Source organism: Lissotriton helveticus, chromosome 12 (assembly GCF_964261635.1).
Source record: "Lissotriton helveticus chromosome 12, aLisHel1.1, whole genome shotgun sequence".
NCBI lineage: Eukaryota > Metazoa > Chordata > Amphibia > Caudata > Salamandridae > Lissotriton > Lissotriton helveticus.
The window spans coordinates 696,170,462-696,183,333 of record NC_136073.1 but is presented as its reverse complement, the minus strand read 5'-3'; the positions used below and the strand labels follow the sequence as shown (position 1 = coordinate 696,183,333).

The window sequence follows — 12,872 nt, the reverse complement described above, 5'->3', positions numbered from 1 at the left end:
AAGCCATCAGCAGGCCTGTCTAGGGGAGTAGTTTGGTCCAGGAACACGCTCTTTAAACAATCGAATGCATCCTGATCCACCCCAGTGTCTCGTTATCTCTTTAAGGGTAGAGATACTCGCCCCTCGGTAACCTGGGGAGGGGCTGAAGGCACCAAAGCTGCACGGTCCAATCTGAGAGCCTTAGCACATTTCTCAGCTATTTGCCTTGAGAAGCACTGATCCAAGAGGGCCAACGCCTCTGAGACTGCCCTGTATATAGAGGCATCTTCCACCTTATAAAAGTTGTTGTACCATGGAAGGAAGAACAGGGCGTCCTCCTCCAAATAAGTGCTCTCCAATATCTGCATGACGTTAACACTGAGAGCTGTATCCAAGCAGACTTGGCTCTGCCTAGTGCGGAACTGGGAAGCCCAGTAGTATATATTTGGGGGCCAGTAGCATCATGATTTTAAGGTTCTAAGCCCGGGAGCCGCGTGCCCACCGAGGCCTGCATGGAACCTTAATATATTACAGACCCTGTAGGGCATCCAAAAGTATAATATCCACCCCTGTGGGGCATCCAAATCAGTTGTGGTTGGGGAATAATAATGCAGACCCCGCCACGGGGCGTCAGTGACCAGGCTGGGACACAGCTCGGTTAGCTCCCGCAGCGTACGTCTTAAACCCCGCTTGAGGAAAGTTGAGCGACGCAGGTAGGAAAATGGGATTAGCAGTTGTGTAAGGAGCGCGCTAGCACTCCTGCAAACCAACACAGATCGCAAACCTGCTTAGCACAACTTCCACCAAATAAACAATGGGCATAAAGCAACCAAAGCATATATATGGACTATTGTTATATTATTGACAGTTGATACTATTGTTATTCCAAGTGCCTGGGGGAATGTTGGCTTTTATTTTGTTGATACTAAAATGGCTGTTGTTTATGAATGTATGTAATAAAGCAAAGTAAGTAAAGCATAATTCTTGTATCTGGTCCTGACATCCAATCTCTCTCTCATGGCACAAGTCTTTCCATACATCTGCTTCTGCACTTGTATTCCATAATCATCATGCTACTGTGTTGATTCATTGCAGTATTTATTGTCTGTCAGTCATTGGGGTGCATTGAGGTGCAAACAGTATAGGGGAAATGAAAACTAGGAATAAATTAAATAGTTGTGTGCAATGTTAATTTCAGAAGACTTTTTAATATTTTTTTTTCTAGCCGTCCAACAAATATAAGTGAGCAGCTAACAGAATGCAAACACGTTATCACGCATTGCCTGGGTTACGGCCCTTGATGCCAAATGTGTATTCTTTTTAGAAAAAATTCTGAATGTTTACTCATTCGTAATTCTCCTTTCTAGTTTTCTTGACCTGTCTGCGATTTTAGTCCAAACATGAAGCCTCTGGTTTTTAGGTTTTGTGCCTAGCGTTGCAGTGCGCAGCACGAGACCTTTTGTACGGGGTTCTGAAAGCTGACCACACGCTTGTGCGTGTGATCAGGCTTTCGCCGGCTCCCATTGTGTTTTGCGTGCTTTTTTAACAAAAATAAGGCACGCACTTGGGCAAAGGCAGGCGCATGTCCCGCCTTTGCTCCGCTCATTCCCATCGGTGTCTAGCACGCGCATCAGCGTGGCACAGATGACAGGCTCCCTCGCCCCCGCTCCTCTGTGGTGCGTGCAATTCACACATCACACGTGATTCCACCAGGGCAATCACTATACAGAATGGAGGCAGGATCAGTGGTATACTGGCAGTAAGGTGGGTGAGCGTAATAGTGCTGAGGATCATGAACAAATTGGTTTTTTTTTCATGAGGAGCACACTGCAGCCAAATAGATTGCTCAGCCGTGATTATGGAGACTCTGCGTCGCTTTGCAGCCATAGCGCTTAGTCCGCAGTGCAGCTTCCCTCACACTTTTATTTTTCAAGTCATTGTTTTGTTGCATATTATATAACTTGAACTTCACCCAAAGGTATTGGAGCGCTTTACATAATAAGCGCCAGTTAGTTACATCACACAAGGTCACTCATATTTCCTTAAGGTACGGACAGATTTAGCCAGAATAACCTGGTAGCTCTGGTCGTAACGTGTGATCCTCTCCCTTGCCCGACATCTTGAGAACATGTCAGGGCCACTTTTACCATGTCAGTTCTGCTCCCCGGAGTCCCTAGGCATCCGCCTGTCACCTTTAGAGCACAGTGCGGGACCTGGACTCTGGATTCACCAGAGCACGTGCAGCATTCTGTCTCCGAGTCCACTCACTGCACTTTCATCACCTTCCGCTGCTACGTGGCTGGTCCTGCGAGTATGTTCTATAACTTAATTCAGTGCGCAGGCGAGGGGTTTCCTACAGGCCTCGGGCACTCCTGCAGGCTTTCCTAGAACTTGAAACATGATGAGGTTGTTGTTTATGACTCTTGCCTTACCCCTCCCATCCAATTACCCTCCTTCTGTTGCCCATGTTGCCCCCCTACTGGCATTCAAAAAGCGCCATGACGCGGACAACTCTTGCCGCATCATAGTTTTCTTTTCTCTTTTTTTTTTTAAAGATTTTTTTACACATATTCCAAACCAGTGTTACAGCACTCTTAATCAAAACATATTTCCACACTTTCCAGACAGCAAAGTAAACCTCTTGGCACAAAAAGAAAAAGGGAGAGAAAAAACACAAAAGAAAAGTAAGCATGAAAGTGCATCCTTAGAAAACGCATTTTTTATATTAATACAGTTTCATTTTCCAGTTCCTAAGACCCCTCTGTTACCTTAGACGCCCTTAACGTTAAACAGCAGCAAAAGTTAAATAACCAAGTTAAACAACTAGAGGGAAGCTAAAACCCAGAAGAGTTACCCCTAAAAGCCTATAGGAAAGGATCCTGTCTCAGTGCCAGCATTCATCCCTCTTTTCCATTGTACTATAGGGCTCCAAGGCTTTTGCTCTGCGACCTTTCCTGTCATATATCGCTTTCTCTAGATTATATGTAGAGAGCAGCCTGGCAATCCAGATTTGGAGAGTTGGAGGAGCTCTGTCTAGCCAGGCCTTTCCTATGCAAATACGATATACTGCCATGGCCATAAACACAAACTCTAAGGTGCCCCTCTACACCTCCCGACACCCCCAGGATTATTAATTCAGGTGACATTGCCACCCTAACCCCCAACGAAGCATCCATAAACTTCTCAATTGCAGTAATAAAGGAATACAGTTGTGGGCATCCTGCAAAAATATGAATAATATCTGCATTATTTGAGTCACATCGCAGGCAGGTTTTGCCCGAGGTGCCACCCCATTGTGCTATTCTAGCAGGGGTATGGTACAGGGAGTACAGTGTCTTGTAATGTTGCGCTTGCAGAGCCGCTGAGCATAGAACAGTGCGTCCCAGGTCCAGGGAGTCCTGGAATCCCTCATGCGGTGAACCTATTTTCTCTGCCCAGTTTGTGGCATACTTTCCCCTGTCATCAATTTTGAGTGCGTACAGTTCCGCGTATAACTGACGAATTGAACAGTTCCCGCTGCCCTCTACATATTCCAGTATTCGGCATTGGCCAAATCCCAATGCCCCCCCCCCCCTGTTTATTGGCAAAACAACTTCTCACCTGTAGATACTTAAAAAACCTCCTACTGGTTAGGTTACATTTTGTTTGTAGCTCTTGAAACTGTAGCATGCCCCCCTGGTCACACAGATCCCCTACTTTCTTAATCCCTTTATTCACCCATTCCATCATAACAGCATCCCTGAAAATGTCCCCCGGTAGTGAGGCATTTGTAGACAATCGGGTATACCTGTTATATCTCCCAATCCCTAGTTTTTTGGTGAATGCCTTCCAGATATTATATGCTGCTTTTAGCGTCTTGAACCTTGTGTGTTTGAAGTAACTGAAGTCGGTTGTATTTAAAAAACAATTCTCTGCATCCCCACCCAACAGTGCCCTATATACATTCGTGAATGCAGGTCTGTCACCCAAGTACTCATTACCTCCACCCCCTATCAGTCCCTGAAAATACTGAAAGGCTGCCGCCCAATAATAAAGTCTGAAATCTGGGGCCCCCCAGCCGCCTTTTTCTCTGGGGAGAGTAATATGCTGATACGCTCCCCTGGTTTTCCCTTGTGCCCAGATAAGCCTATTCAATATCAGTTTTAGTTTGTTGAACCATACTTGGTCAAAGAATAACGGAATAGCTCTAAAGATGTATAGAAATGTAGGCAAGGTGATCATTTTGATGACGTTTATACGTCCCACAAGAGTTAAATGTAAGTTATGTATTCTTTCTGTGTTCTTCTTGACTTTTGTTATTAGTTGCTCCATATTTATCTCTCCCAGCCTATCCAGGTCTGAAGTTACCTTTATCCCTAAATAGACTGCCACAGGAACCGCCCTCACATCCTGATATGCTGTAAAGTTGTTTTGTACAATCTGCGTCTTCCCCTTGTTATTAGAGTACCCCGAAATTGCCCCGAAGTCCTTTGCCTCCCGCTCAATTTCCACAATAGCTCTACCTGGATCCGGGGTAATAATAGCCACGTCATCCGCGTAGGCAAATACTTTGTATTCCCTACTGTGCAGCTTGACTGGGAGGATGTTATTATTACCAGATAGCCTCCGTAGTATTGGGTCCAGATACAGCACAAACGGAGGCGGGGCACCCCTGCCTTGTCCCCCTCTTTATCTGTACTGTGTCTGTGTAGCCTTTGTTAATTTTAACCCTTTCGGTTGGCTTTATATATAGGGCCTGGATTGCTCTAATGAAGCCTCTACCGATGCCAAACCATTCCATAACCTTCCAGAGATAGTTCCAGGAGACCCTGTCGAAGGCCTTTTCCGCATCTAAGAATACAGCCGCGACAGGATCTCCTGAGACTTCCGCTGCATCTAGAAGGGTTATCATTTGCCTCTTATGCTGCGTGGTCCCTTTCCCTGGGATAAACCCATGTTGCGTGCTGCTAACCAGGCTCTCAATGACCCTCCCTAATCTTTGTGCCAGTGCTTTAGAGAAAATATTTGCGTCCGTGTTCATTAGCGTAATTGGCCTATAGGACCCTGGTTCTAGGGGAGGTTTATCTTTCTTTAGTATAACTATAATGTCTGCCCCCCGCCAATGAATGCGGAACAGACAGCCCTAGTTGTGCCTGTCTTAAGGACTCGTGCAGATCCTTGCCCAGCGTGGCCCAAAAGGTTTTGTTAAATTCTACTGGAATTTGGTCCGGGCCTGTAGCTTTCCCCGAGGGGAGTTTGTTCACAGCCAATCCTAGTTCCTGCAAAGTAAAGGGAAGGTCTAGCTCCTCTTTCCCCTCTTCTTCCTAGTACTGAGTGTGGTATTCCCTCAAGGTATTCCATAGTCTCTGTGTCTAAATTCAGAAGCGTCTGATCATACTACGTTGCATAGAACCCTCTAAAAACCTCCCTCACATCTTCTATCTTATTCACCGCCCCTCCCTTTCCGTCCATAATTTCCTTTATTTCTCCTGCTGCCAGATTTTGCCTCGTGCGGATTGCCAAAAGGTGACCTACCCGCTCGCTATACTCATAGAATTTTTCTTTCTCAGATAGATAATTACTAGCCGCTTTCCTGACTATGCTTTCGCTTGCCTCTGCTTTGGTTATTTCGATTTTTGATAGTATGTCAACCAAGGGACCTTGTCTGGCTATAGCCCTTATCAAAAGTTCTTCTAAAGCTATCAGTTCTTTAAACATTCTTTCAATCTTGATCCGTTCCTGTCTGTTTCTATACAACACATAAATAAAAGGCATTGTCATTTACAATGCCAATAGCTCAAACTCTCGCAAATGCTAGACCTATTGCATTGCAAATGCTTGTTTGTTTAATGACTGTTCACTGATTCCCTGTTCTTTCTTTCGTTTTCTTTTGGAGCTCTATGATTTTAGTCTGTGAATGTTAACTGTTTCCATAGTCAGTGTTTCTTGGACATGTTTAATGAAAATGATCCCAACGTTTGCTTCTGTCAGATTGTGTCTTGGGTTTTCTTAGCGTCTGTAATTTTAATGTGTGAATGCAAACTTAATACTTAAGTCTGCTTTCTTTGAGTGTTGTGCATCTCTTCTGTGTTATTTATTCCTTCATGTGAGTATGATTTTCATCAATTCCCCTAGATATATCACAGCTGTTCCTTTAAATTTCTTGATATGTTAACTGATTAAAGTCTTTTTTTTAAAACATACTTTATTGGTTTTTCTCTTTTAAACTTTGCATGTTACACCATCATGTTACACTTTAGCAGTATCTGTAATCGTTACTCTTGAACAATTGTACATATTTACTACATAGGCTTTTTGCAGGGTAACTACACATAATCAGTCTACATATCATTTGTAGCAGGATACAATGATGTTAACTGATTAAAGTCTCTTGATTTATTTGGCGCGCCTATGATTTTAAAAGCTGAATGTTGACTGATTCCCATATACCTGGTCTAGTTGCTGACTTGAATTGTTGCAATTTTATCTTTCAGAGTCCTTATGGAGAATGAGTCAGTGTAAAAAGCAGCGTCTTGATTATGCTGCTGTTCTCGAGATGTACAGTCCTGATGTCCGTGCTGAAATCGAGGACCTCTTTGAGAAAAAGTTCACCTACCAGAAACCCAAGAATAATGAGTGGGCCCTCCCGGGCCCAGATGAATTATGTAACAGTAACCCCCAGGAATATGATCTGCTCCTTGCATTGAAGGAGTCCCTCAACCAGGTGAAGAACCTCCTATGTGACAAGAAACTTGATGAATGGCATCTCCACACCTCTTCCACCAACAAAGCTGGACGCATAATTCCTGAGGTTAGGAAAACAGTTAATGCAGAACTGTGCACCCAGGCTTGGTGCAAACTTCATGAGATATTGAGCAGCTTTCCGCTTCTTCCCCAAGAAGCGCTGTGGAATAGGGAGCTGAACTCCGTTCACCTCTGCGAAGCCCCAGGAGCTTTCATCACCAGCCTCAACCACTATCTGAAGTCTCAGGAACTTCATTGTGATTGGAACTGGGTGGCCAATACTTTGAACCCATATTATGAAGCCAATGACAGCCTACAGATGATCGCAGATGACCGATTTATTGCCAGCACTTTGACCTGGTGGTACTTTGGTCCTGATAACACTGGAGATATCATGAAATCAAGTCATCTTTCTGGACTGCAGCATTTCATTGGCCACATGTCTTGTGTTCATTTGGTCACTGCGGATGGTAGCTTTGACTGCCAAGGGAACCCAGGAGAGCAAGAAGGACTGGTGGCTCCATTGCATTACTGTGAAGTCATTACTGCTTTGATGATCTTGGGCACTGGTGGCTCCTTTGTCTTGAAGACCTTCACATTGTTTGAACAAGCTTCTGTCAATCTGATCTACCTTCTGAACTGCTGCTTTGAAAAGTTGTGCATCTTCAAACCTGGCACTAGTAAGTCAGGTAACTCAGAAGTCTATGTCATTTGCCTGAATTATATAGGGAAAGTAGCTATTCAACCTTTGTTGGACAAGATTGCATGCAATTTTGGGACTGGAATCCTTGACAAAGCACTCTTTCCTCAACACGCCATTCCAGATTCCTTCATTAAAGCCCACCATGGCTGCTGTTCATTTTTTCACAAGCTCCAGACTGAGACTATCCTTGAAAACCTCCGCTTGTTTCAGCATAAGACAAAGAAAGACCTTTCAAGGTTGAATGCCTTGAGAGACTATGCAGTAGAATACTTCCTGCATAAGTACAACATGAAGTACATTGCCAAAAAAGAGTGGATTGTGAAGAAGCCCAATGTTGCCAGCAGTATTGGATACCGATGGGTGGGAAGTAGAAACCGGCGCAGTGACACGTTCAATGAGAGGAAGGAGCTTGAAATGCTATCTTGGGAAAACAAAGTGCTGAAGGGCTTTTTCTTGCCTTGGGCAGAGGAGCATGCTGTGTGCAACCAAGGAAAAAACATTGTTCTGGAAAAACCACCCTGTCCTCTGAACTGTGATGAATGGTACATGGTGGTGGGGTTGAAGATAGCCAAAGTAAAGAGCTCACCCTTTTGTGATGGTGAGCTCTTAAAGAGCCTCAATGAAGCCATGGCCGGTTCTTTCATAAGTGGTATAGTAGCAGAACCTGCCCTGCAGTCATGCCCATCCTGCCATGTCCTGTCTGAAGAATTCATACTTAATGAATTGTTGGACCTTTCCATTGTTCATCAAGAAGTCTTTGTCAATCGACCCAAGGATCAAATCAAATGCTTTGTTGTGGGTATTCCATCGCTGTGCAATTTCCAAAGCCAGGACCACATAGAGGTGATCAACCTGGAGCCACCAACAAACTACGCATTTTGCTGTTCTTTGTTGCATGATGGTGATCCCAAATACCATCAGCATCTTCTGCAAGCTATCCTTTTCTCAATGCAGCAGCTGCAGCCGGAATCATCCTTGATCCTCCCCATCATGTCCTGCCTTACACGCTTCACAGCGGGCCTCCTATATATCCTGCATCACTGCTTCCGGAATATCAGCTTTGCCTGCCCCACATCTGCTCAGTCTTCGGGAATTGGTGCTGTGCTTCTTTGTAGTGGGTATGAGGGTCTCCTGGCTCCTGTCCTCACCCACCTGCAGACTCTCAGCACTGAGGTGAGCTCTATGCTGGATTCACAGAAGCAAGTGTTGGAGTGTGTTCCCATTGAACACTTCCTTACGGGTCCACTGCTGGAGTTTCTGTGGGATCTCAACTCTGCCATCATCAAGCAGCGCCTGCATGTGATTGGACAAGTGGTTTATCAGAAAGAAAGCAATATAAAAGCAGATTGAGAAGAACTGCACCACATTGGTGTTGGTGGCAGCTGTCTTCATTTTCACTCCTTGATTACTTTTTGAAGAGACCTCTTTCCCTGTATCCATCGTGCCTTACGAATGTACATGTTTTCCAAGTTTCTACTATTAAGGGAAGTATTGTTGGTAGAGAATTTGAGAGGTCCAACATGAAAAAAGCTGTCATGTGGTTGAAAAATATTGTGGAATGGTTGGTTGTTGACCATGCTGAGTGCTCAATTTAGGCTGTGGTTGTTTCAACTTTCAAGCTACTCTCTGCTCCCATCCCCTTGGTGGGACTTTCCATGCTGAAATGTGTAGGTGTTCCTTCAGATCCCCTAGGTTCTGCGAATCAAATTGAGATATGTTATTTTCCTACTGAGCAAATATGTTCACTTTAGTTTGTTTTTTTGTTCTTAATTAAGCAGGCCCGTTTGCCAGCTTTGGTGCAAATATTTTATTGTCTAAATCAGAAATGGTTGTTTGGCTTCATTACACCATTTAATACGTTTTAAATTCCATAAAGCCTTTTCATCCCCCATGGTCCGCTAATAGATTCCGCTGATAGATTTTCTTAGTATAATCCCATCATTAGAAAGTTTGTTTTCGCTGTCTGCCTTGTGACTTTAACCGTGGAAGAAGTATATTTCTGCCCGTTGCAATTGGGGCACCACCTTAGTGGATTGCAAGGGGAGGATGGCAGTATTGTTTCTTTACACTCAAGTTTTGACATCTCTGATTGGTTGCTTCTACCACTCTCTCCCTTCTCATTACTGTACCACCTCAATACGTATTTTTTATCCTGTTACCCAAATTGTTATCTACTGGTGGGTGATATATATATATGGCCAACTGCCTCCTTTACTCTTAAGAGTACAACTTACTGACGTATGTGCAGCCCTGCAAATCAGCTGCGTCTTAACTGTTTTTAATTCTACCCTGCTTCTGAACCTGGCATTGCAGCCAATTTTACTTTGTCTCTCAGTCCTATCCATGGAGCCTGCTGTGACACCCAGAGCTTGGAGGACAGTTAGTACAAAGCCTAAACAGTGAGCCCATCCCTTAGTAGATTTGCAAGTTCTTCTGTGTAGTACACACTGTATAATTGCTAAAGTCCTGACAGAATTTATAGTGTGGAGATCGTAAAAGTACTGATTTGAATAACTCACTCTCACTCTGCAGGGTGAGTTTCACACCACAGTCTTAGCTTCCATCATTGCGCACCAGTAGTCATTAACCTTGCTCAATCGGTTAAAAGTGGAGCAGAGACTTCACACTCATTGAATTTGACATTTTCTAAAGGAACTTCCAAAAGAGGTGCCTGGTTTGTGCTATCCTTAATGGCGATTATGCTTGAAAAGTAATGAGAGACAAGGAATATAATCATCAAACTACAGTACAGCTGTGAAAGCAAAGTTCTGGGAGATGAGAGTGGGGGGGGAAAGGATATGGATTCAGTATTTGTCTTTCAGTGGCCATTATTGCTGCCCTCTTGTGTAACTTGGCCAGTGCTAAACTTGGGGACCCAGTGGTCAGAGGGCGGCAACATCTACAACTCAAATTGAGACCGGTTATCAATTTATTCAGTGGGCATCTTGTAAGTTTGACTTCTAATTTCTTAAGTCGATTTGGGCACTTTTATTTTTAATAGTCCCTTGCGGATGTTCAATATTTGCCATTCAAGTAAAGGGAAACTGTTGGCCTGAGAGGAAGGTAACTTCCATACAGTACCTGTACTAGAGAAGATTCTCTACATAGCTCTCGTGCTCAGAGGTATTAAAGAGATATCCTCTGAATAATTTCACTATGCATCTCAAAACCTAGACTCCGTGAAACAAAAGGACTTTTGGAATTCTTACTTTTGCTGAATGTTGGTAATGTAGCTTGGGTAGAGAGGACTATTATTTCTTCTCACTAGATGATCTCAAACATTTGTAATGACCGGTGACACGCTACATACACTCCGCTACTGGGGGCTTTGTCATGTGCATGAACGTTTTCCATGATCAGCGGGGGGGGGCAATATGTTTGAGCCAGTCTCTTAAAACCACGGTGACTCAAGCCAGACGACAATATGGCAAACTAACACCTCTGCAAATAAACAGCCTTATTTTTGGTGCGGTGGAGTTTTTGCTCTCTTAATCCAGGTACAATAGTATCGCACAGTGACCCCTCAGCTAGGGTGAAGACTCTTGCTCGTTTTCGACCATACCAAGAGGCACTTAGTGAAGCCGGGCGTGGTTTATAGATAATTGATCACCGGCATGCACTGTAGCACATTTGTTGATGAGCATTTTGTCTGGCATTCTAACAGATTTGCTCTGCTCTTAGAGGCTGGACTTTTTCGCCCCTCCCTCCTTAAATCTTCTAAGTGTTCAAGCTTTTGTCACTTGCTGAGGAGATGAAGTGGAGCATGCAATGAGCTATCTCTGCAAGTGCATGCCTAGTAAAACCACGTGCTGCTATGGTAAATCTCTCTCGGAATTCAGGAGCTGCAAACCACTCACTTTCCTTCAGGCCTATTTCATATTGTTATTTTTTTATAAAGGCTTCTGTTATGCTCTGGTGACTCTGGCATTAGCAGAAAACCTATTATAAAAGTCAATGCCTCTAGGCTATACGTTCAGTAAGTAACAAGGAAGGCAGGAATCTAAAGCAAGTGTAGAATGCATCTTTCAATCTTATTTTAGAAATTTTTCTTATTGCGGGTCCTTGTGGGACATTTCTGACTTATCATGTTGTTGTAAGTTCAGTTATATCTTTGTGAGACATAACGTTTAAGAAGGTTCTGATTGTCATCTTTGAGCTGCTAATATGACATGCATGATAATGATACCAAGGGAATCATACTGCATGAGAAAATGTTTAGTGAGGAGACAGTGTGTCAAGGGGCAACATATGCAGAGCATTAATGAGCTTATCATGATCTTAGTGCCAGGGTGTGGCATAGAACATTAAATTCCATGCTGTAATGGTCCAGTGATCAAGCACAAACATTTAGATTATAAAGGCTCTACAGAATTACACAAACAATACAGGCTTTCACTGGATTATAAGAGGTACAAGAAATGTAAAGGAATGCAGCAGGATGGCCAGGAGCAGCATTCAGACTGCAAACCTTTAATCATGCACTATGAATAAAGCACAAAAAGAGGATGGACTGATTTTCGGGGAAGGTGAAAGATGTAGGGGTCAAAGAATAAGAAGTAACAGAAAAAGGTTTCATAGGTCACACAATAGTGATTAGAAGATATATGCTTTGCACTGAGCAGGCTCCAAGTTCAAAATATTGTTGCGTGCCCAGCAGCCACCATCCAACAAATGTCTATTGAAGAAGGATCTTTTCACGGTACTGATTTTGTTTTACTATAATTCAGTTGAATTACTCGCTTCCAGCGAGTCATAGAGAATTGGTAGCTAGAAAGGCACACTGGTGATGCATCATAATAGAAAACAGATTTTATTTCAATTTTTATAATGTGTACATTGTGAGGTTCCTTGTACATAAAATGTATTTTCATTTTCTGATGCGTCCTTGTGTATTTTTTACTGTGCTGTCTTTCTAATGTGGTATACACTACTCTGCGTAATTTTGGTAGGAATATGACAGTGGTGGATACATGTTGTCCAACAACAGGTTTGAAGTGCGGGCTAAAGAGAAGAGAAATAAGAAACTTGGAAATGTGCTGGCATGCTAATTGTTAGATATGTTTGTCTTTCTATGCTTCTAACGACGTAATGTTCACTTTCCTACTGCTGTTACAAACAACCTGCATAACGTTTCCTTTAATTATTTTTTTAATGTCTCTGGATTATCTACTTGCTTTTATTCATAGAGTACCCTTGTAGCACCACCCATAGTTTGTGTAAGTGTAATGATCTGAAGGTTTCATGTATACATTCAGCAGCATCAGAAGGCATTCAAAACTTTCTCTGCTAACACGCTCCATTCAGACATGCCCGTCAGTCTTTCCCCACTGGAGTGAGGTTTTCTCAGTTCGACACGATTTGATGGGTAGGGAGCAAGTTTTAAGAGGTGATATCACACTCTTATTATGCTATGTATCTTAACATCTCATCACCCAGGGCTCCATACCATTCTTTGCAGCATGCCACC

At 43.3% G+C, this 12,872-nt stretch overlaps 1 protein-coding gene across 2 annotated transcripts in view; it reads left to right on the top strand.

Moving 5' to 3' along the window:
- The window catches only part of CMTR2 (cap methyltransferase 2), a 90,866-nt gene extending 78,586 nt beyond the window's left edge, over nucleotides 1-12,280 (top strand). For both annotated transcript variants that reach the window (XM_078670865.1, XM_078670864.1), the window contains exon 2: nucleotides 6,453-12,280. In XM_078670865.1, the coding sequence (XP_078526991.1) occupies nucleotides 6,467-8,755 (2,289 nt within the window). In that variant the 5' untranslated portion in view covers nucleotides 6,453-6,466 and the 3' untranslated portion in view covers nucleotides 8,756-12,280. The remainder of the gene's footprint in view (nucleotides 1-6,452) is intronic.
- Nucleotides 12,281-12,872: the final 592 nt, after the last annotated feature.